This window comes from Amborella trichopoda, chromosome 3 (genome assembly GCF_054954075.1).
Source record: "Amborella trichopoda isolate Santa Cruz 75 chromosome 3, AtrichopodaSantaCruz75HAP2 v2.0, whole genome shotgun sequence".
NCBI lineage: Eukaryota > Viridiplantae > Streptophyta > Magnoliopsida > Amborellales > Amborellaceae > Amborella > Amborella trichopoda.
In genome coordinates this window covers 18,960,153-18,983,273 of record NC_142338.1, presented here as the reverse complement: position 1 = coordinate 18,983,273, position 23,121 = coordinate 18,960,153, and the positions used below count along the sequence as shown (strand labels likewise).

Sequence of the window (23,121 nt, the reverse complement as noted above, 5' to 3'; positions counted from 1 at the left end):
GTGTCGTCTTTGATTGATATCAGTAGAGTCGATTCTTTTGTTATCTTTTGTAAAGACATATTTTGGGGCAATTATATCTCTAGTGACTCCACTAGGAGGGGTTTGCCCTTTATGTTGTAATTTTGATTTTCTAGATCCAAAAGATCAGACCAGCCCATAAAGGAGTCCAAAAGATCAAATCAACCAATAAAGGAGTTTAACATTGTGAATCATAGTCTTGTTGGGTTATTCCGAGAAGGTAATTGGATCTAGCTTCTAGCCAAATAGAATGCTTTGATGCCTAACTCATCCTCATAGGATCTTAATTTTGCTCATTAATATTTTTATATGATGGCAGATTGTATTATTTTGATGGAGTATGGTTTAAAGTATTTTTTGAAACTTTTGGAGGTTATTATTATTATTATTAATTATAATTAAACTATGGATTTAGATTTATTTTAGATAAATGATAAACAAGGACTGTTAGCTTAGGTACTGTTGGAGTTATGGCCTTTCAAGGCCTTAAGATTTTGATATTTTCATAGCTCTTGACTTCAATAAGAGTAAAAGAGTGGCATAACTCTAAAATCTTAACACATTGGGACCAAGAGTTATGAAATCATGAGAGTCATGAGGGTACTATATATGGGTGAAAGGCGTCGAGAGTTTTGAGAGTTGCCACTAGTCATGATTAGTTATTATTTGGCCCCCATGACTGTGTGATGCGTCCCGAGCATTTGTATGTGAATGTGATTGATTATGATATGAGCGATGATTTTATGTTTGTTTTGGCCCTGTATGAGGAGGTCGAGGCATAAAGAGGACATTAGCCTAAATCCTTCACATTGTGAACTATATAAAAAACTTTATCATAGCTTGTATATATATAGTTGCAAAATAGACCCTGCTCTTCTAAATGATCCACTGCGAAGAAATATGTACATTTGCCAATAGAGGAACCCCAGTACCTTGTTTGAGTGCATGTCCTTGGGGGTGCACTTATGATCCACTATAATATAGAAATATTTTGAGGCGAAAAGAAAATTTTTAAATTTTCTTAATTTCTCATTGTTCTCAAACTACAAATTCTAAAGCAAATCAAATTTGAAGGATATCAAAATTTTATGTTTATCTTTTAAAAACTTTAATTATATTTGTTCAAATCATTAACTCAACACCAGCATCTATTTCTAAAACTTCTCCCTACTTTAAAATATTTTTCTAAAATATTTTGAAAAAGAAAGGAGTAGAAACAAAGCCTTGAAATGATGACAAACTTCTTTCCCTAGCATTTCTTAGGATTATCCGACCTAGTTATTAGGAAAAGAAAAGGGATAAAGGGAATACTAGAAAGAAAAGTCAATTTTATTTCTATCAATCATTTCATTTCACTTCAATCGGACTTCAAAAGCTCAAAATTGGTGACATGATGGAACCTAGGCAGCAATTCTGACATATATTGCATGCAAATAACCCGGGGAATGGTTAGCCCTAGATGCAAAATTTCCTAAGCAGGCAACTGAGATAGGGTGGCAGTCAATGTGCCAACTGGACTGATGGGATGATCATCCTTTGAGCATTAGTTCCAAGTATCTTAAGTTGTTCTCTAGTCTATATGGGTCTACATCTTTACCACCCTCCTTTTCCTCGAAGAGAAGGGCATTCTTTTAATCAAGCTCTGATCAAGGCTTCTACTCTAGGTGCTGGGCTGGAGGGCCCCAACAATTGGTAAGCTTTCTTTAACGTTTACTTTATTTTCATAGTCTTCATAATATTTTCAATTAGTTCTTGCTTTATACTTTGCTTCCTTTTCTCTTGATTTACAATGCTATTTACAAGTCGATGCTGCTAACAACTTATAAAGGGTTTGATCTTCAGCGATATCATATCACCTTTGTGTCAGAATTTGAAGGGACCCTATCACTTGTAAGTTAACTGTGTTTATAGAGAATTTGTGCGAGTTCTATTATTAAATCTAGTCTGGATTTGGCTATAGATAGTGAGTTAGAAATAAATCTTGAAATAGAAAAGTTAGTCCAAGCAGGCTATGTAGTAATGAATGGTACGGATGACCTCCGAGTTAGCACTCTGTCGTTGCAGGCCGAAAAAGAGTTGATGAAGTAAACAGTTGTAACAATCCTAAAATTTCAAAAAAAAAAAAAAAAAAAAAGAAAGAAAAGGAGAAAAGATGCTTTTAAATAGGTGATGGTCTGTTTGAGTATGATGGTCCTTGGGGACCATCACTATTTTAAAAAACTTTTACTTGGTTTAAAACTGTTGCTCCTGCTTTTGTTTGCAGCCTTTGCAGTTGCTGCTTGCTGCTGGCAACGTCCTTTAGCGGACGTGGTTTTCGTATGTTGAAAGCAGATGCTTAACGCGACACCTCAGGTATGAGGTAGAGCGTAATAAAATATTATAATAATACGTTATAAGAATTTAAATAGGGGAGGTGAGCACTCCCACCCTAGAAAATTTTGAGATCTCTCTCTCTCTCTGGTTGAAACACAGTGAACTCCTCTCTCGAAACGAATTTTTATCGGAAGCTTCCTCTCAAATATTTGTGGGTAAGTGACATCGTCTTTCTGAAAAATAGTCTATTTTTAATAAATAGTGATATTTCCATCCAGGATCTTTATTTTATAAGTTTTGTGTGTAAGTGACCCCATTGTCTAGAAAAATAATCCATTCTTTTTAAAATGAAATGAAATAATTATTTCTGCTTATTATCATGAATTTTAGGCGCGATAAATTTTATGCGCACGTGACCTCATTATCTCGAAAAATAATCTTTTTAATAAAAATTGTGATATTTTATCTATGTTAGAAATTTTGAATGCTGTAAATTAGAAAAATCAATTTATTTATTTTTCTTGTTTATTGTTAGAAATAAATGTGATATTTCTGCTTTTAGTAAAATTGTGATATTTCTTTCTACTGTTTTGAATATTTAGACATTGTGAAATTCATGTGCAAATGACTGCCTTATTATTAAAAAAAATAATTGACATTTTTGCAATTGATTATAGTATTGTTGTGAAATGTTTATTTGTGAATTGATATACCATAAATTGTGATAATTCCATATTCTTGAATTTCTATAAGAGTTTTTCTATATATATTAAATGGGCAATTATGCTAGAACGTCTTTACGAACTGCTACCTTTCTAAATTTGAGCCCAAAATATTTGATTGGTTATTTTAGAAATGTTATTGAAAGTGACTGTTTATTAATGATTTCAGTGAAATTCATATTAATGATTTCAGTGATATATTGAGTACATGATATTGCTGCTTTCGAATGTTTAAAGAGATTTAGAAATAATTTAAGTATGCAAGTGGACTCATCCGGTTCGCCGGTGAGGTATAAGTGGACCTATTTGGGACGCCGGTAGGGATTAAGTGGACTCATCCGGTACGCCGGTGAGGTATAAGTGGACCTGCAGGGATTAAGTGGACCTATCTGGGACGCCGATAGGGATTAAGTGGACCCATCAGGACGCTGATGGGGTATATAGGTGACCTACTTGGGATGCCAGTGGGGTATTTTGTGAAATCCTTTGAATTATGTACTGCCGTTAAAAGTGTTATAAGCATTTCAATTACTCGGATTATACTTAATTATGCATTTATTGAAAGTGAAACTGTTGATGCATTTCTGTTAATAGATCTCATTTTGGAAAATATTGATATCTTTCAATCATGATTATTTTTAGAATTATGATGATCACTTACTGAGTAGCCAAACTCATCAAACTATGGTAAACATTTTTTTCAGGATAACTGCGGATTCATTTTGAGTGCTAGTCAAGATCAACCTTGAAAGATACTGTTGTTGTGCTAGCTTTCTTTATTTATTATGTAAGACCTCGCCACTGTAAATTTGTCCTATCAATAGATGTATATATGTTTTGTCTGTCACATCTCAGGAATAACAGTATTCTAAATTCTTGGGGTGTGACAATTATGGTCTTAGAGCAATAGGTTTAAGATCGTTAGGAAATTTAAAAAGAAAGTACTTATAAATCACATTTATTGTGTGTACAGACCGGGATAAAGTCAGGATCCAAAGCCTTGGAAAATATGGTTACTCTAATGCAACATCAGATGGAAAACAACAATCCACCCAAGCAGTCAGTTACAGGAAATGGTGGGAGTAATATCGAACAATTTAAGAAATTAAACCCACCTTCTTTTAAGGGTGCTGTAAACCTACTGGAAGCCGAGGGATGGATTATGCAATTGGAAAAAATATTCGAGGTTATGGAATGTCCTGATGATAGGAAGGTGGCCTTAACAGTTTTTATGTTAGAAGGTGAGGCACAACACTGGTGGCGAATGGCAAAAGGAGTATTGGTCAAAGAAAATAAAAACTTGACTTGGGAAGTATTTCTAGAGGCATTTAATGAAAAGTATTATTCGAGACCAAAAAGAAATGGAATTTCTAGAATTAATCCAAGGAAATAGGACAGTAGCACAGTACGAGGCCAAGTTTACTGAATTGGCCAGGTTTGCACCACATATGATTAACAATGAGGCAAGAAAGGTGAAGAAATTTGAAAGGGGTCTCAGGCCAGCTATTAGAAGTAGAATATCAGTCTTGAAATTAAGAACTTATGCTGAAATAGTGGATCGTGCCCAAATTGTCGAAAAAGATTTTGAAGATTACCAAAAGACGAAAAATCAGAACAGTCGTGTTAGACCTACATCATCTAATCGACAACAGTTTGAAAGGCCAAACAAGAAGCCAAGGCCCTCGCCATTTCAAAACTCAATAGAACCATGTAAAAAATGTGGGAAAAATCATGGATCAAGCCCTTGTTATTGGAATACCGGAGCCTGTTTTAAATGTGGAAAATTAGGACACCAGATTAAACAATGTCCTAGCTTACAGACACAACAGCTTCCAAAGCAAGGAGAGATAGCTCCAAAGCCTCAGATGAAGGGAAGAGTATTTACGATTACCGAGCAAGATGCTCAGGCCTCAAAATTAGTGATCCAAGGTACTCTTACTATCTTCCAAAAAGTAGCTCATGTTTTGATTGATCTTGGATTTACTCATTCATTTGTGTCACAACACTTTGCATGCCACTTAAAGGTAGAACCAGAACAATTAGAATACATTCTAGAGGTAGCCACATCGATGAGAGATTCAATTAACACCAATATAATGTACAAATCATGTGTAATAAAGATAGAAGAAAAGGAACTGTTGGTTGATTTAATACTCCTGGAAATTCAAGATTTTGATGTAATCTTAGGCATGTATTGGCTTTATGCATACCATGTAAGTATTGATTGTTATAAGAAAGTTGTTACCTTTAGTATTCCGAATCAACTAGTATTTTACTTCAATGGTGTCAAAGAAGACTCCCCATCATATTTAATCTCTTGTATTCGAGCTAATCGCCTCCTTCGAAAAGGGTGTCAAGGCTTTCTTGCCTATATCAAAGAAGATAGGAAGGAAGAAATAAATTTGGATACCACTCCGGTTATCTTAGAATTTCCCGATGTTTTTCCTGAAGAATTGCCAGGATTATCGCCAGACAGGGAAATTGAATTCTCCATTGAATTAGTGCCAGGGGTAGCACCAATTTCTAAGGCACCTTACAGAATGGCTCCTGCAGAACTTAAAGAACTGAAACAACAATTGGAAGAATTATTAGATAAAGGTTTTATCAGGCCCAGTGTGTCACCTTGGGGTGTTCCAGTACTGTTTGTCAAAAAGAGAGATGGGACTATGAGATTGTGTATTGATTATAGACAGTTGAACCAAGTGACAGTGAAAAATAAGTATCCATTACCTAGAATTGATGATTTATTTGATCAATTACAAGGATCACAAGTGTTTTAAAAAATTGATCTTAGATTTGGATACCATCAGCTTAAGATTAAAAGTGAAGATGTACTCAAGACAGCTTTCAGAACAAGGTATGGCCATTATGAATTTTTAGTCATGCCTTTTGGATTAACCAATGAACCAGCTGCATTTATGGATTTGATGAATCGGATCTTTAAGCCCTTTTTGGATAAATTTATTGTGGTATTCATCGATGATATTTTAATTTATTCCAAGAATCAGAAGGAACATGAGCAGCATGTAAGAATAGTATTGCAAATATTAAGAGAGAAGAAATTGTATGCCAAACTTAGTAAATGTGAATTTTGGCTTGAACAAGTGACATTTTTAGGACATGTCATATCAAAAGAAGGTCTATTAGTTGATCCTTCAAAGGTTGAAGCCGTTGTTAATTGGAAACAACCAAGCAATGTGACTGAAGTTCGAAGCTTTTTGGGATTGGCAAGATCTTACATAAAATTTGTAGAAGGATTTTCTCGAATCACAACCCCATTGACTCGATTGACATAGAAAAATGTCAAATTTGAATGGACAAGTGAATGTGATGAGAGTTTTCAAGAACTAAAAGTTCGATTAACTTTAGCACCTATTTTAACTATTCCTGAGGGGAGTGGGGGATTTGTGATTTATAGTGATGCTTCACATAAAGGTTTGGGCTGTGTATTAATGCAATATGGGAAAGTAGTGGCATATGCATCCAGACAGTTGAAAGAATATGAGAAAAAATATCTAATTCATGATTTGAAGCTAGCTGCAATAGTATTCGCTTTGAAAATATGGAGGCATTATCTATATGGTGAGCAATTCGTAATATACACGGATCATAAGAGTTTGAAATACCTTTTCTCTCAGAAGGATTTAAATATGCGACAGATAAGATAGATGGATTTCTTAAAAGATTATGATTGTACAATCCATTATCATTCAGGAAAAGCTAATGTTGTGGCCGACGCTCTAAGTAGAAAATCTACAGGAGTCTTAGCTCATCTAATGATCCAAGAAATGCGATTGTTAGAGGAAATAGTGGATTGGCATCCAACTCCGTCCATTAATGGTGTGGTAAATATGATTGCCAATATTAAGGCGGAACCCCAATTAATCCAACAGATTCGATTGGCACAAAAGAAAGACTCTCAGCTTATAACAATTATAGAAGAGGTGAAGCAAGGAAAGAGGGATGAATTCTCTATATGTAGTGAGGATTTGCTAAGATTCAAAGGTCGGGTTTGTGTCCCGAATGATGAGAATGTAAAGAAAGCTATCTTAGAAGAAGCACATCATTCTTGTTATACAATACATCCAAGAAGTATTAAAATGTATCAGGACCTGAAGAAAACCTTTTGGTGGAATAATATGAAAAAAGAGGTAGCACTATTTGTGTCTAAATGCCTAACATGTCAGCAGGTAAAAGCTGAACATCAAAGGCCCGCTGGGTTGTTGCAACCTTTACCAGTGCCAGAATGGAAGTGGGAGTACATCTCTATGGATTTTGTCTCTGGCTTGCCAAGAACAAATCCATGACATGATAGCATTTGGGTCATTGTGGACCGGTTAACCAAAGCTGCCCACTTTCTACCGATTCGCACAACGTACACTTTGGATCGACTGGCTCAGTTGTACATTAAGGAAATAAAAAGGTTGCATGGAGTTCCTGTCAGTATTGTATCGGACAGGGATACTCGATTTACTTTTAAATTTTGGGCTAGATTACAGTCAGTCATGGAGACGAGACTCACCTTTAGTACTGCCTTTCACCCCCAAACTGATGGACAATCGGAGAGGACCATCCAAACCTTGGAAGATATGTTGAGGGCCTGTGTTAATGACCTTACAGGAAGCTGGGATGACCATTTACCCCTGATTGAGTTTGCTTATAATAATAACTTCCAAGCCAGTAGTCAGATGGCACCATATGAAGCCCTGTATGGAAGGAAATGCAGGTCACCCATATGTTGGGACGAGGTTGGTGAAAGAAAGCTTTTGGGACCAGAAATTGTCCAGATAACCATAGATAAAATATCATTAATTCGTGAAAGGCTCTGGACAGCTCAGTGTCGGCAAAAGAGTTATGCCAATAACTGAAGGAGAGATCTTGAATTTGAGGAAAGTGATCGTGTTTTCCTAAAAATCTCACCAATAAAGGGCATTATGAGATTCGGCAAGAAAGGAAAGTTGAGCCCACGTTACATCGGACCATTTGAAATCCTGAAAAGAATCGAAGGTGTCGCTTATAGACTTGCCTTACCACCCGAATTGGCAAATGTCCATAATGTCTTTCATGTATCTTCACTACGAAAATAACAGCCCGACCCATCCCATATCTTAAAATATGAACCTTTACCGATCAGGAAGGACCTATCCTTCATTGAGCAGCCAATTTTGATACTGGATAGAAGGGTGCAAGTGTTGCGTAACAAGAAGATTCCTTTGGTCCGTGTATTATGGCAGTACCATTCAAGAGAAGAGTCGACTTGGGAACGAGAAGACGAAATCAGAGAAAATACCCCCATCTTTTTAAGTAATCAGGTACACAAATTTAGAGGACTAAATTTCTTTAAGGGGGGAAGAATGTAACAATCCTAAAATTTCAAAAAAAAAAAAAAAAAAAAAGAAAAAAAAGGAGAAAAGATGCTTTTAAATAGGTGATGGTCTGTTTGAGTATGATGGTCCTTGGGGACCATCACTATTTTCAAAAACTTTTACTTGGTTTAAAACTTTTGCTGCTGCTTTTGTTTGCAGCCTTTGCAGTTGCTGTTTGCAGCTGGCAACGTCCTTTAGCGGACGTGGTTTTTGTATGTTGAAAGCAGACGCTTAACTCGACACCTCAGGTATGAGGTAGAGCGTAATAAAATATTATAATAATACGTTATAAGAATTTAAATAGGGGAGGTGAGCACTCCCACCCTAGAAAATTTTGAGATCTCTCTCTCTCTCTGGTCGAAACACAGTGAACTCCTCTCTCGAAACGAATTTTTATCGGAAGCTCCCTCTCAAATATTTGTGGGTAAGTGACATCGTCTTTCTGAAAAATAGTCTATTTTTAATAAATGGTGATATTTCTGTCCAGGATCTTTATTTTATAAGTTTTGTGTGTAAGTGACCCCATTGTCTCGAAAAATAATCCATTTTTTTTAAAAATGAAATGAAATAATTATTTCTCCTTATTATCATGAATTTTAGGCGCGATAAATTTTATGCGCACGTGACTTCATTATCTTAAAAAATAATCTTTTTAATAAAAATTGTGATATTTTATCTATGTTAGAAATTTTGAATGTTGTAAATTAGAAAAATAAATTTATTTATTTTTCTTGTTTATTGTTAGAAATAAATGTGATATTTCTGCTTTTAGTAAAATTGTGATATTTCTTTCTACTGTTTTGAATATTTAGACATTGTGAAATTCATGTGCAAATGACTGCCTTATTATTAAAAAAAATAATTGACATTTTTGCAATTGATTATAGTATTGTTGTGAAATGTTTATTTGTGAATTGATATACCATAAATTGTGATAATTTCGTATTCTTGAATTTCTATAAGAGTTTTTCTATATATATTAAATTTGCAATTATGCTAGAACGTCTTTACGAACTGCTACCTTTCTAAATTTGAGCCCAAAATATTTGATTGGTTATTTTAGAAATGTTATTGAAAGTGACTGTTATTAATGGTTTCAGTGAAATTCATATTAATGATTTCAGTGATATATTGAGTACATGATATTGCTGCTTTCGAATGTTTAAAGAGATTTAGAAATAATTTAAGTATGCAAGTGGACTCATCCGGTTCGCCGGTGAGGTATAAGTGGACCTATCTGGGACGCCGGTAGGGATTAAGTGGACTCATCCGGTACGCCGGTGAGGTATAAGTGGACCTGCAGGGATTAAGTTGACCTATCTGGGACGCCGATAGGGATTAAGTGGACCCATCAGGACGCTGATGAGGTATATAGGTGACCTACGTGGGACGCCAGTAGGGTATTTTGTGAAATCCTTTGAATTATGTACTGCCGTTAAAAGTGTTATAAGCATTTCAATTACTCGGATTATACTTAATTATGCATTTATTGAAAGTGAAACTGTTGATGCATTTCTGTTAATAGATCTCATTTTGGAAAATATTGATATCTTTCAATCATGATTATTTTTAGAATTATGATGATCGCTTACTGAGTAGCCAAACTCATCAAACTATGGTAAACATTTTTTTCAGGATAACTGCGGATTCATTTTGAGTGCTAGTCAAGATCAACCTTGAAAGATACTGTTGTTGTGCTAGCTTTCTTTATTTACTATGTAAGACCTCGCCACTGTAAATTTGTCCTATCAATAGATGTATATATGTTTTGTCTGTCACATCTCATTAATAACAGTATTCTAAATTCTTGGGGTGTGACAACAGTTGATGAAGTTATCCCACTATTTCAGTCCCTTGATCCCTTAGGTGGTGTTTTCTCTACTCTAATTCTCTTCACAACCTCTCTCCCGAGGTTGAAGGTCATTTTGGAGGCAAGTGACCACAAGTAAAGAGCATGTTGGAGATTATTATCCCTAGTTTACCGGGAGATAAACTTACCTTTTAAAAAGAAAATAATTAAAAAAAGAGTAGAGACGAAAAAGAAGAAAAAGGAACCAAGGATAAGCAGAAATTCGAAGAAAGAAGAATTATTTTAGAGAATTGCATAGCACAACATGTGTCATTCCCCATTAGGGACTTCGCCTTTCATAGGCTAAGAAGCGCTTATATGATGCACTGCTACCAAGAAGTCTTCATGATTTCCAATAGGATGTCATCAAAGGGAGAGATGTTTCGGGTTGAGTGAACTTCACCTCAACAACGCTCACCGCTATAGGGGTTATGCTCTCTCTCTCTTTCTCTCATTCTCATTTATTCTCTTTCGCTATCCATGTATGCCATCTCTTTGTTCACGGCTTTCTTTTCTTCTCTCTCGCCTCCCCAAAAAAAATCAACAACAAATTCAATTCATAAGGGGAAAAAAAGAAAAAAGAAAATAATATAAAAGGCATCACTCTAGACATATCACAAATGATACAAATTTTCCGAACTACATCTTTTGCTCCCATAAATCTATACACCATATGCTGATTATAATAAATTTTGTAATTTGTCCTACTATACTTGATGTTTGGTGCCGAATACGTCAAATTGACCTAAAAGTGGTCCCATCGGTATACTTCCTCGTTCTTGATAAGAGAGAAAATTACCTCAACATGTGGAATGACTGTAAGAGAGAAGATTCATTTGCATCTCTCATCTATCCCTCTATAGCAAACGGCCAAAAGAGACCGCTCCATTGAAGGGTCACTAGAAACAGATGCCTCATATAAGAGTACATCCTTAGCCATATAAAGGAAAGTATGGCAATTTCCCCTTCTTTGTCACCTTCTCAAAAAGAGAAAGGTGAACACCTAATATTATTGAGATATACACCCATAAGAATATGTATATACCTAAGAGTCATAAGACAAACATTCTCCAAGCTACAGAGGACCCCCTCTAGGTCAAAAGTTAGAGGGAGCCACTTCCAGTTACCTAACTCTGAAGGTGCCCAATAAAGAGAGTTCTTACAATGTTCCTTCGTAACTTTTACCTCTTTTTCTAAATCCCCTAAGACAATACCTCTAATCATATTAGCCTCTATGAACCTATATTTTACACTCATGTGATCTAACCTTGCCTATACTCTTACAAGAAAACCCTATTTATGGGGTAAAGAAAAATCATCTACTATTTGTAAAACGTTTTTCACTAACGGCTTTCCTCATCTCAACACCTGAATAGGTAAGGAGTAAACTCTTGTATCGTAGTTAGATCGTAGTGCAGGCATAAGCTTTTTCCTGAATAGTATAAAAGCCACGACCAAATAGTCAAGAACCATTGATTTCCAAGAAAAATAGAGATAAACCATGGTGTGTTGCATAAAACAACCCATTTATTATGTCATCATCAAGATTGCTAAAATTCAATGGCTCGAATTCAAACTAGAGCAAAAAAAAAAAGATTTCAATGCAAGTACAAATCTTCTGCCAAATGTTACAGATTACGAGGCAAATCATATGTTAGATATCATCAAGGCAAGTAATCTTCTTAAGCCTCACATATGTTAGTCATTGTGCTTATGATCATGGCCAACCTGGAGCAGTAATTAAAACTTGATATGGTCTCATGATTCCCTAGAAATCCTCTTGAGAATTGTGAGGCTAAAAATTACTGAAATACACTCTCATATTATTTTCATAAGCCCCATTCTCTATTTCTCTCATGTGTGACACACAAGTGGTACTTGTTTTAGTGAAATTTTGACATTAGTTGAAACTCCACTAGATGCCCACCTCTAGACAGAATAAAGACCTATTTTCAAATAATGCGCAAGGTTAAGTCATACACGTCCATGTGTGAAGAAGACAATATAAATGTATTGGCTGAAAGTTTGGTGGTTAACACATTCTTTCAAAGCCACGGTAATCTTACCTTTATATATTTGGATCACTCCAATGAAGCCTCCCCTTTTATTTTATCATTTCACTTCTGCAAATGTATATCAATTCCTCCCCCATCAAATGCACTCAAGTAGATGGGACAAATTCTTTCCTTTAGTGAAGACCTCAAAGATGGACTACCCGCATCTAAAACTCCTTACACCATTATTCTTTTGTCTCACAACCTCTCAAGAGACAGCTCATACGGCCTAAAAGTAAGTATAATTATATCCTTCAAAAGGAAATCAAAGTTCCTGACTTTATGAAAGGTTCAGTTAAATATGAAAGAACACTTTCCATCAGAAGTCTTCTATTTGCACGTGAGCTATAAGCTTACATGGTGAAAAAAACAAATGAAGTCCTACATCAAACTTATTGGGATGATCTATTTTCTTGAGTTCTCTTTTACTGAGGTTTAGTTCCTTATATGATTTATTTTCTTGAGTTCTCTTTCATGTTTTAAAGTTAGGATATGTGGTGTTGCATGCCTAGCACTTTGAAGTAGTTGTACACATTATCTATAACTTCTTGTAAGTGTTTTCTTCCTGAATGTTATGAGTTCTTTGAGTATAGCAGTGAGCATTTGAGTTCTATATGAGTTTTATTAAAGTACCCTTAAGCCACCATCATGTCATGATGTTTGTAGTACCCACACCTACATTGGCTTGCATATACCCCTTGTTCTACACTCTCTATCTCCCATATTGCTCTCACCTATTATTTCCCACACGTGGTTCATTTAAGGCCCTTTTCTTAGTGTGGTAAGATTTTATTATGGTATATGCTTACATTTGGTTGAATCTAAGCCTCATTAGCTTGTGCTATAGAGGAGAGCTATAACAAGGGTTGTGTTTAAGTTTGTGGGGATCCCAGCAATTTGAGAAAATTTCAACGGCTTTCTATGCCATTAGACTAGTTACATATATTTGTTTTCGGAGATTGAGTTTATCAAAGTGCTGGCATTTTAAGTATTTGTGTTATATTGTGAGTAATATCTACATGGATGAATTATGATCAAGAGAAATTGTATTGTAAGTCATTCTTTTTATAACCCCTTTGAGTGTAACTTGTATTAGGGACTAACTGAAGTGATCTTTGTGATTTTTGCAGGGAATGTATATAAGGATTGAGTGTCTTGGAGTCATATATGGAGCTTTAAGTTGTATGAACAAAAGCGTATTATGGGATGCATTGAGTTAAATTTATGTTGTCCTATACCTTGGGCTCGGCCATTTTGGACTTGTCCTCTATAAATTCCGACACACTTTGGGAAACCTTGTTACTTTTTATATTTTCTAGCAATTTGGAGGCTTTTCTCATCAAAACGCTCCTGTAGATAATGAATGTTCTTCTTTTTAGTCTATACCTCATAAATACATTGTTGACTATAAGACCGAAGTGAAAATTCATGAGGACCAAGTATTAGTGCAACATGCTTTAGAAGAATTCATGTAAATTAAAGGTATCATCTTTGTAAAAGAAATGGAAGGGTAGAAAAAAATATTCCTCCCCCCTAGAAAGCCTAAAATTTTACAAATACTAGTACCTGAGCATCAAGCTTACAACCAAAAACAAGATTTTGGACCCCACTTAACTTGATTGGATGATACGTGGTCCTATGAGGAGCATCACTTGTTGGCATGTGCCGTATTATTTGATACGCGTCAAGTACAATCTCCATAAAGGAGTGGAGCCTGACTACCAGAGCATGTTGTCCGATGTAATTACTAGGCATGACCATAAAATCACCTAACACGGTCATCTATATAAGGATGAAGACCTACAAGAAGACGAGGGGACGAGAATAGCGTAATAGTGATGTATTGTTAACTTTATTGTAGTATTCTGAGTATTAGCCGTATATAACCTATTAAATAAAAGCATTTTATACCTTCATTTATTGAGATTGTGAATGTAATTAACAAGGTTTCTATAGGTGCCTTGGAACAGATATACTGATAGTGGATCTTTTGTGCTTTGCGTGACTCACATATGCTTATCAATAAATCGGGCTTAAGAAAGCCCCAAACACGTTTGATACACAAAAGGAAGCACTTAGCGAGATCGGATATGAAAAAGATATGTAACCTTTGTCTGATCGTTGTTTTTTTTAGTTTTTGTTATCGTTTCCATTGTATTGGGATACCTATGGCGTCTTATAGTTTGGCACATATCTTTTCGTAGACTAACTACTTTAGAACTTCAAGTTCTAAAGTAGATGACCCAAGTGGTTTGGAACTTGGAGCTCCAAACCACCCATGCATATAAAATAGTGTGGAATTTCAAGTTTCTAATCAATTTGCAACATAAAATATGAATTGATTGGTTTAGGAAAAAATTGATTGGAAACCCAAGATCCCAAATTGATATCTGGGTCAAAGTAGAACCTAGGTTTGGAACTTGGAGTCATTAATGATATTTAGGGACAAAATAACAATGAAAAGGATCGACAATTGAAAGTATGGAAAATGGAGACACTCTTGTTTATAATAATTTCCCTAAAATCTTGCTTATTTAGAAAGATAACTGTACCAAACAAGAGACTATGGTGATCAATACAAATTTGGAATATATATAATAAACTAAATTCACAAAGTAAATGCAAAATAACATTATTATAATGGTAAAACTATTTCAAAATATCATTCAGATGTTTAAATAAACAATTATACCAATGAAGTGGTTGGTTTTGAAAATCATTTTATTTAGGTTCCTTGTAAATAATTTTGATAAGAATTGCCCAAATTGCCTTTTTTTACTAGACTATAACCCTGAATATGTGAGGTCATTTCGATAATTTAATCCACTTATCTCAATCAAGACATCAGTAATTGTTACAGATTCCAAACTTGTAAACATGTTATGCCTTAGTTAGGGTTTGGAACTAGGAGTAAAAGTGGTGTTTTTGTAATTTGGTGCTAGTTGAACCACACAAGCAAAAAGACTCGTTCTGGTTTCCAATCAAGAACAAGATTTGTAGAGGGGAGAAAAAGTGTCATGGATTGGGAACCTAGAATAAGTTAAGGGTCTTTAGGTCATTTCAATTGAGCCATATAAGTAGCCAACATAAAATTACACTTGTTACTTGCTCCAAACTCGAAATATGGAAAATTTCAGCATTTTCTAATAAAATAGTTGAGTAGTGAAATGATTTTTTAAAAAATAAGTATGCATAAATTAGTTGAATTCCTACGTCATTAACCCGTTTGACTATTTTATAGACATTTTCCCTAAATAAACTTTAGAAATAAATAATAGTAGAAAAATTAAGGAAAATTTCTACCATGTATCCAGTAGTACATCAATGTCACACATTTCATTCATGTGAATTCCTTAAAATCGAATTTATTTCACACTGCCAGAGAATGGTTTATTTTGAAACAATTATTCTTTAATTCTTCTAATATTTAGTTAAAATTTGGGCGCCATTGCCACTAGGTTGCACCACAGATTGAGTGGGTTCTCAGATGTTTGAGTTTGTGTAGATCATATGTAGAAGTCAATGTTAACTATCTTTTTTAGCCATGGCGTCAATATTAACTATGAAATAGCACCTTTTTTGTTTTTAACACTTTTTATATGGTATATTTGACCTTTTTAAGTCTGATTAATCATCACCAGCTAGGTATGGTAATTAGTGCATATGATTACACGAAACTAAAAAACAAGGCATACACCAACTTGAATATAAAGACAAAGATGGAAAATAAAAGAAAGGAGAGCCAGTGTACTCCAGCTATGAAAAGTAGTTGAGGTGGTCCAAGGTTCTTTCACCAAATGCCTCCTGAGGAATCTGGTTTCTCTTATCCAACAAGGTCTTTTATTGGTAGAACATGAGCACACACAAGAAAAAATCTCTCTCTCTCTCTCTCTCTCTCTCTCTCTCTCTCTCTCTCTCTCTCTCTCTCTCTCTCTCTCTCTCTCCCCCCCTCGAGTTAATTAGAGGAAATTAAACTAATCATTCCTTGTACACCACCATGGCCTTCAACATCCTCTCCATAGGTGGATTTTAATATTTATTCCCCGATTTAGGGGTGGGAGTCAGGTCAACCCGAGCCCAGACCCGACACAATAGGGTTCCACATGGACTTAGACCTGAGTCGGGTACCTGTCACTTGGATACGGATTCAACCTGATATGGGTCACGTCCGTCATTTGGACCCCGATGCGACATTGACTTAGGTCTAGTAATTAAAAAATAAAAAATAATCTTTTATATTATATAGTATATTTAATATACTTTATATCCGATCGAATCTAGTCAGGTCGACCCTGATCTTACCTGACTGGGATTGGGTCCAAGTCAATTGGATGCAGACCTGGCCCACCAGGTCCATGAACCCAAGCCCAACTACCAAGGGAGTCGATCCAACCCGATTGCAACCCCTACCCCATTCTCCTGGCCTGGATGCGTCTAATCCCTACCGACCACTATCATTGCAATGTAATGACATGGGTCACACGTTGCAAGCTGTAGTAGCAATTTGGACTTTGCCTTTTGATTCACAACAATTATTATATTCATTTATTAGTAATAAACACTAAAAAAAATAAAATAAACAAGGGGCTATTTTTTACTCGTTAAAGTATTAAAGAAAAAAGGAGGCTATTTTTAAGCTTTGGAGTTTGGACGTGCCGGAGAAGCCAAGCAGCCTCACTTTGGCGGCGGGGACCACGAGACAAGAGAGTGAGAGGGGAGGGGCTTTTTTTTTTTTTTTTCCCTGAAATTTATCAAAAATTTTAGAGATGAATTATTCAATAAATCATTTGGTTTTTATTTAATTTATTAATTTATAAATTTTATTTATTTTGAATAAGGTCAAGGGACGAATAATTATGAATTAGAATTAATTAATATTTTACATAATGGTTATAACGTTAAAAGTTGATATAAATTTCTTCTTCTCAAGAATAGAAGTCGTACAGCTATTTTCCCTCTCTAGACTGGAGAGCCTCTTTGCTTTTATAGACTTTAAATTTTGGGATTGTATGTTATGAGATTATCTATCTTTATTTCAAGAAGATCTTAATTACTCTTAGTTATTATATATCAAATTAGATTGCTTAAAATGAGCCATAAAATTCAAATTCTTTTTGAAGTCTAATTAATGATACTCTTGCAACCACCTGATTTAAAATCTAAAGAATAATGATATTTGGGAGCTCTTTGTACCAAAAGTAAATTGTCTCTTTAGATACCTTTCTTTATTCGATACTTACTTTAATAATGGGATTGTCAAATTTAACAGTAAAAAAAGAGAAGAACTTGTCAAATTACTCTTGATAATATAAACAACTTAAAACTTTATCTATCTTTAAATTTCATTTCAAAATAGACCTATACGTTACATATTTCCAATTGAGTAAAATGTTAAATGGTTATCTCTTATGGCTGGTTTGATAAAACTACAAATAATAATAATAATAAGAGTTTCACGTTCATCGAGCCCTTTTTTGCGTGCATACATAACCCAGACCAACCTACCCATCACACGACCTAGAGCCACTTGGTCAGGGATTCCTGTTTACATGCCCAATTTAGACGCCAAGTAAATAAATAAATATATGATATAGGTGAGAATCTAGATTAAGAGAAATATTAAAAAATAATTGAAAATAGAAAATAAAAAGAAAAAAACAAAAAGAAAAAGAAAAGAAAAGGTCGATAGTAGATAGTAGATAGAACAAGGGATTTTAAGGCATTTCTTTTATGGATGTAGTTTTGTATAGGGTTGTAACCCTAAATAATCAAAGAAAGACGCACCTCGATACTTTATCATAAAATACAACTTTAGTATTGAAAAATCTTGAAAATGGATAGTCTAGATAATTTGTTTGTAAAATGTATTATTTTTAAGATTTAAATTTATTTATTTTTAATCTAGACGTCGAGATAATCATTTAAATGGTTCAAAAAATCCTTTTTCGATGAATTTTCGAGGTTGGCCTTAATTCTATTATTAAACCTTACATAAACTTTTTCCTTCTTTAATTATCAAAGATTTATAATTTGTTTATCGCTAGGATTTAATAATATGAATCTTGTAATTTAGAAAAACGTCAAGGATATGCTTGTAGATTTGTTGATGTTTCTCCACCCCATTTATTTTCCTTTGGGGACTTAAATCACACAATTCTTGTTTCTGTGATTAATGGGGTTTGCACTTTTCCTTGTACAATCCAAACTCTTGTGGTTCTCTCTCTTCTCTCTCTCCATCTCTCTCTTGGCCTTGCAGGCTTCTCTCTCTAACCAGTGCACCTCCAATGAACCCCAGCCGTCCGATCAAAGCCAATTGCCCCTATTCTCTTATCCCTCAACATATGGGGCGCACAAGTACGCAATCCCAACCGTTCGTTCCACCTGCAACTCCTCCTTAATCTTCCAAGGTTAAATCACCCCACAATTGATCCTCAAAGTTCAACCTTAATTGAGGTACCCATTATAAATTTAATCTCTAATATTCATTCCGTTTGCAGATTATGGGTCGGTTTTGAAGGAGATCCAAGATATAGTTCGAAATCGTCGTTCCTGTTCGAGTTTGCGATATGTTTCAGGGCCTGGTGTTAGCTTTGCAGGGAATTTAAGCAGTGCAGAGAGAAACTATTATTTTGATCACAATAATGATCAGGTGGAGGTTCCTTGTGGGTTTATGAAGGACTTTCCAATCCAAAATTCAGGTTGGTTTTCTGGTTATTTCGGTCTATCATTCGAATTTTCTATTTTCTATTTAGGACAATTGTTGCATTTTGTATAGATTATATTGATGCAAAATTGCTGGGTACTTAGAGTTCTCTACCTTTATTTTCTTTTGTTCATATGAATTTAAAGATTATGGGGTCCAAAACAATTGAGTTTATCTGAATATATGACCAATTTTTCATATTCACAATTGAATTTATCTGAATATATGACCAATTTTTCATAATCAATTGATTCGATATACATTTTCTCAGACTTTATGCCTCTTCATCTTCATCTTCATCTTAATTGGAAAAAAATTAAAATAATTCGTGACGATTTCGAATAATTTCACGAATTTTTGTGATTTCTTGATTGACACCATTGAGGCTTGATTGCCTGACATGCATTGCTTATTTTGTTTTTTGTCTTCTTCTTTATCTCTGGTAATTCAACAAAAACCTAGTCATGAAATCATCTCCTGCCACCTGAAATTCCAAATTCATTCAATCTAATAAATTGATGTTTGAATCTTTGAGTTTCCCAGAACGTACTCAATTCAGCACAAGGTTCTTGAATTTCTTGTGGAACAATTGAAATCAAGACAATTCTATGGATTTTCTTAAAATTTGGAATCTTTCTCAAGGGAGAAAAAGAAATAAATAAATGGAATTTAATAATATCTGGGTTTTGAAATTTACATTGAATATTTTGGGAACATTTTGATACTTTCCTTTCATAGCAAGAATCCTCTGTCTAGGTTAAATAATCCTCAGAAATTTTCTCTAATTTCAGATAAATTGGCAATGGAGAATTGCAAAGGAGTGGTAATCGTGTCGGCGATATTCGGAAACCACGACAAAATCCGGCAACCCAGAGGCCTTAAATCTGAGACCTCGGAAATTGCTTGTTTCTTCATGTTTATCGATGATAGGACCTTAAAAGGCCTCAATTCACATAATATGTTCATGAACAAAACAGGGGAGAATAAGATAGGTGCATGGAAGATGGTATTAGTTTCAGGTGAACTGCCATATAATAACCCTGCAATGAATGGTGTAATACCTAAGCATTTGACTCATAGGCTCTTCCCAAATGCATTGTATAGCATATGGGTGGATGCAAAGTTGCAATTAACAGTGGACCCTTTACTGTTATTGCATTCATTGGTGGTGAGGGAGAATAGGGACATGGCAATTTCAATGCATCCTTACAATGTGCACACAATGGAGGAGGCAGTGGCAACTGCTAGATGGAAGAAGTGGGGGGACATTGGGTCCTTGAGGGAACAGATGGAGACTTACTGTGATAATGGGCTTAGGCCCTGGACAACCAAGAAACTCCCCTACACCACAGGTCTCCCGCTCTCATGCACATGCACATGCACACGTACACGCACACAGCCACACATTTCTTTCTCTCTCACACACATATAGCGGTCTCTCTCTTAAGACTCATGCACACATGAGCCACACATTTCTCTCTCACACACACATGTCGTAGTCTCTCTTTAGACACATGTGCATACATACACGCACACAGACACATTTCTCTCTCTGACACATATCGCAGTCTCTCTCTTTAGACACATACCGCGACATGGCACATGTACTTACAACACTCTCTCGCAACAAAGCCAATGTTCAATAACTCAGACCGAGTCCCTTTAGACTTCTCCGAGTTACTTGGCCTCCCAAGTACTGTCGGGTTAATTAAAAGATAAAACATTATCAAAAGTACATTAAATGATGGGATCAAATATGTAATTTGGTTGTTTGTGACAATGATTTGTGATATTTTTTCTGGTACAGGTCATTTTTATGTTTTCCTCTTTTCTTTTGATTTTTCATAATTATGGGGGGCAAATTATACTACAAATGCTTTAGAGTGACTCAAAACAGGAAAGTCCTCTCTTCCATCTTTACATTTTCTTTATGTCTTCCATAATCGTATCTCAGCCCCCGTTTCGCCCATATTTTAAACGTCTTATATATTTTTCAACTTATTTGGACTTTGTTGTGTCTGATTAATTTTATTTTTATTAATTTTTATTTTCTATTTTTTTTTGCAATTTTTGTGCCTTCATTTTAAGATTTAGGGCTTTTAGGCTTTGTAGCGAGTCCAATAAGACTCACTTGAGCAACTCAGCCAGAGCCAGAGCTGAGTTGAGGCCCGAGTCGAGCTCCAGAATATCAGTATTTGTAATTTTACCCTTTCCATTTTTTCTTTTTTATTTGAAATTCTGTCACTCTTACATCGTTTCATTTTGTAATAAACCCATCAAATTTTTGCCTTTCTTCAAAACTTTATTTCTCTCGTCTCAAACGGTTTATTAAAGCCACATAAATAAGTTCATGGTTATCAATTGATGCAAAGCCCATCCCTTCGTAGTGTAGTTTGATTAGGACGGTATTCTTTTTAAATTGTAAGGCAGGGAGGTGCTTTTCAATCATGTCGATAGGGAGAGAAACTCGAGGCAGATCTTCTAGCAAAATCAACGATAGTCTCATGACCTTTATTTTTTTATCTTTTCTCTTTTGTTCTTTGTTTTTCTCTTTATTTATTTTTCCAATTTCCTTGTGTTTTTCATTTTCTCAATGAAAACTCGTTAACATTAAGAAAAAACAAAAAGAAGTCATGGTTGTATTTCTTGAACTAACAACAAATTGTCTTCCAATATGTCCACATAAAATGCCCATAAGGATGCAACCAATATAAAGGCACATTTTGATGACTCTTTTTTTTTTAATTAACTCTTCCTGTGCATGTTTATTGCACTCCCATTTTGAATGCCACTTGTGCCATACTAAGTTTGAGAAAAAAAAACTACTTGGCTTGTATTTGAGAATTTTAAAAAGTACATGAAAAGACTATTTACTTTAAATATAAGGAGGACACAATATCTCGTCTATCACTTTCAATTCGGCATTGTTGTGAGTGTTGACTAGACTCAAACTTTAAAAAGAAAAAAAAACTCTCAAACTATGTCATATTCTAAGCCATCCAATTTGAAAGGCCATTAGCGAGATTGTGACTTTTTTGTAAAAAAAATAAATGATTTTGTAGTAAACACCTCAAATAATTTTAATATAACAAATACACCTGAAATATCATTCAAACTGGCCTTAAATATAACAAATTGCCCATGAAAAATACCAAAAAAATATCCAAAAAATATTGAAGTGTTTTCATTCCACATTGCCTGTTTACCAAAATAATGAGACAAATTGGTTATGTTAATAAATACTGATTTTTTTTTCTTATATATTTTGTGCAATCCAGATGTTCCAGACTCTGCCTTAATTTTGAGAAAACACAGTGTGGGGAGCAGCCTATTTTCATGCCTACTATTCAATGAATTGGAGGCATTCAATCCAAGGGATCAGCTGGGCTTTGCATATGTGAGAGATTTGATGAAGCCAACCATTGACATAAATATGTTCCAAAATGAAATATTTGAGCAGGTAGCCATGGAGTACAGGCACAACATAAAAAAGGGCAGTGCTCAGGTTCTTGGAGGACAAAAGACAAAAATGGCAGATGCCTGGGGTGGTGACATGGGCAGGTGTCAGGGTTACCTTTTGGAAATGTGGGGAAGTATAACTAATCATTGGTCATAAGTTATGACTCATAACAAATAAGGAAAAAGAATACTAAGATATTACTGACTAAAAGTATAAAGAAAGGAATATTATAAACTAAAAAATGGGTAAGATCCAAGAAAAGTTGGCAAGGGTTGGGCATTCTTCACTTGGAACATGTTTGTTTATTATTTATTTTATTTTATTGGTTTCATTTGGCATGACCTGGAAAGGTTTCCAGAATGTTCTACTTATTTATCCGTCTTTTTTGCGAAGGCAAACATGAGAATTTCCCAGTATGATGAGCATTATACCTTTTTTTAACGCTATATTGGATTCAAGAATTAAATGCCCTCTTTTGCTTTTTCTTTTGTTTGGTAAATATATGTCTTGCTTATTTCTAACTTTGAGAAAATGTTGCTTTACCACCCAGGGGAACTAAAATAAAGGTGAAAGTTTGATAAATGCAAACTGAACCATAAACATGATAACTTTTTGAAGATATTTATATATATATTT

General features: G+C 34.8%; 1 protein-coding gene and 1 long non-coding RNA gene across 3 annotated transcripts; both read left to right on the top strand.

Annotated features, from left to right (window-relative positions):
* The first annotated feature begins 12,776 nt into the window (after positions 1 to 12,776).
* LOC148782794 (uncharacterized) lies at positions 12,777 to 14,324 on the top strand. The gene is made up of 2 exons (XR_016052261.1): positions 12,777 to 12,872; positions 13,453 to 14,324. It is a non-coding gene; the product is annotated as an uncharacterized LOC148782794 (long non-coding RNA).
* Positions 14,325 to 17,702: 3,378 nt separating this feature from the next.
* LOC18430556 (transmembrane protein (DUF616)) lies at positions 17,703 to 22,901 on the top strand. 2 transcript variants are annotated; one of them, XM_006840707.4, is made up of 4 exons: positions 17,703 to 18,729; positions 18,820 to 19,020; positions 19,817 to 20,377; positions 22,304 to 22,901. In XM_006840707.4, exons 1-4 carry the CDS (start codon positions 18,495 to 18,497, stop codon positions 22,639 to 22,641), a joined length of 1,335 nt encoding a protein of 444 aa, XP_006840770.1. In that variant the 5' UTR covers positions 17,703 to 18,494; the 3' UTR covers positions 22,642 to 22,901. The 2 variants fall into 2 exon arrangements, with proteins under 2 accessions (XP_006840770.1, XP_088718355.1); XM_088862229.1 differs by lacking the exon at positions 19,817 to 20,377 and having other exon boundaries at positions 17,704 to 18,729.
* Positions 22,902 to 23,121: the final 220 nt, after the last annotated feature.

Coding starts and splice junctions, on each gene's coding strand:
- LOC18430556 (XM_006840707.4), top strand. CDS start 18,495: ATGGGGTTTGCACTTTTCCTTGTACAATCCAAACTCTTGTGGTTCTCT. Junction 18,730..18,819: donor CTCCTCCTTAATCTTCCAAG/GTTAAATCACCC, acceptor TTCCGTTTGCAG/ATTATGGGTCGGTTTTGAAG. Junction 19,021..19,816: donor CTTTCCAATCCAAAATTCAG/GTTGGTTTTCTG, acceptor CTCTAATTTCAG/ATAAATTGGCAATGGAGAAT.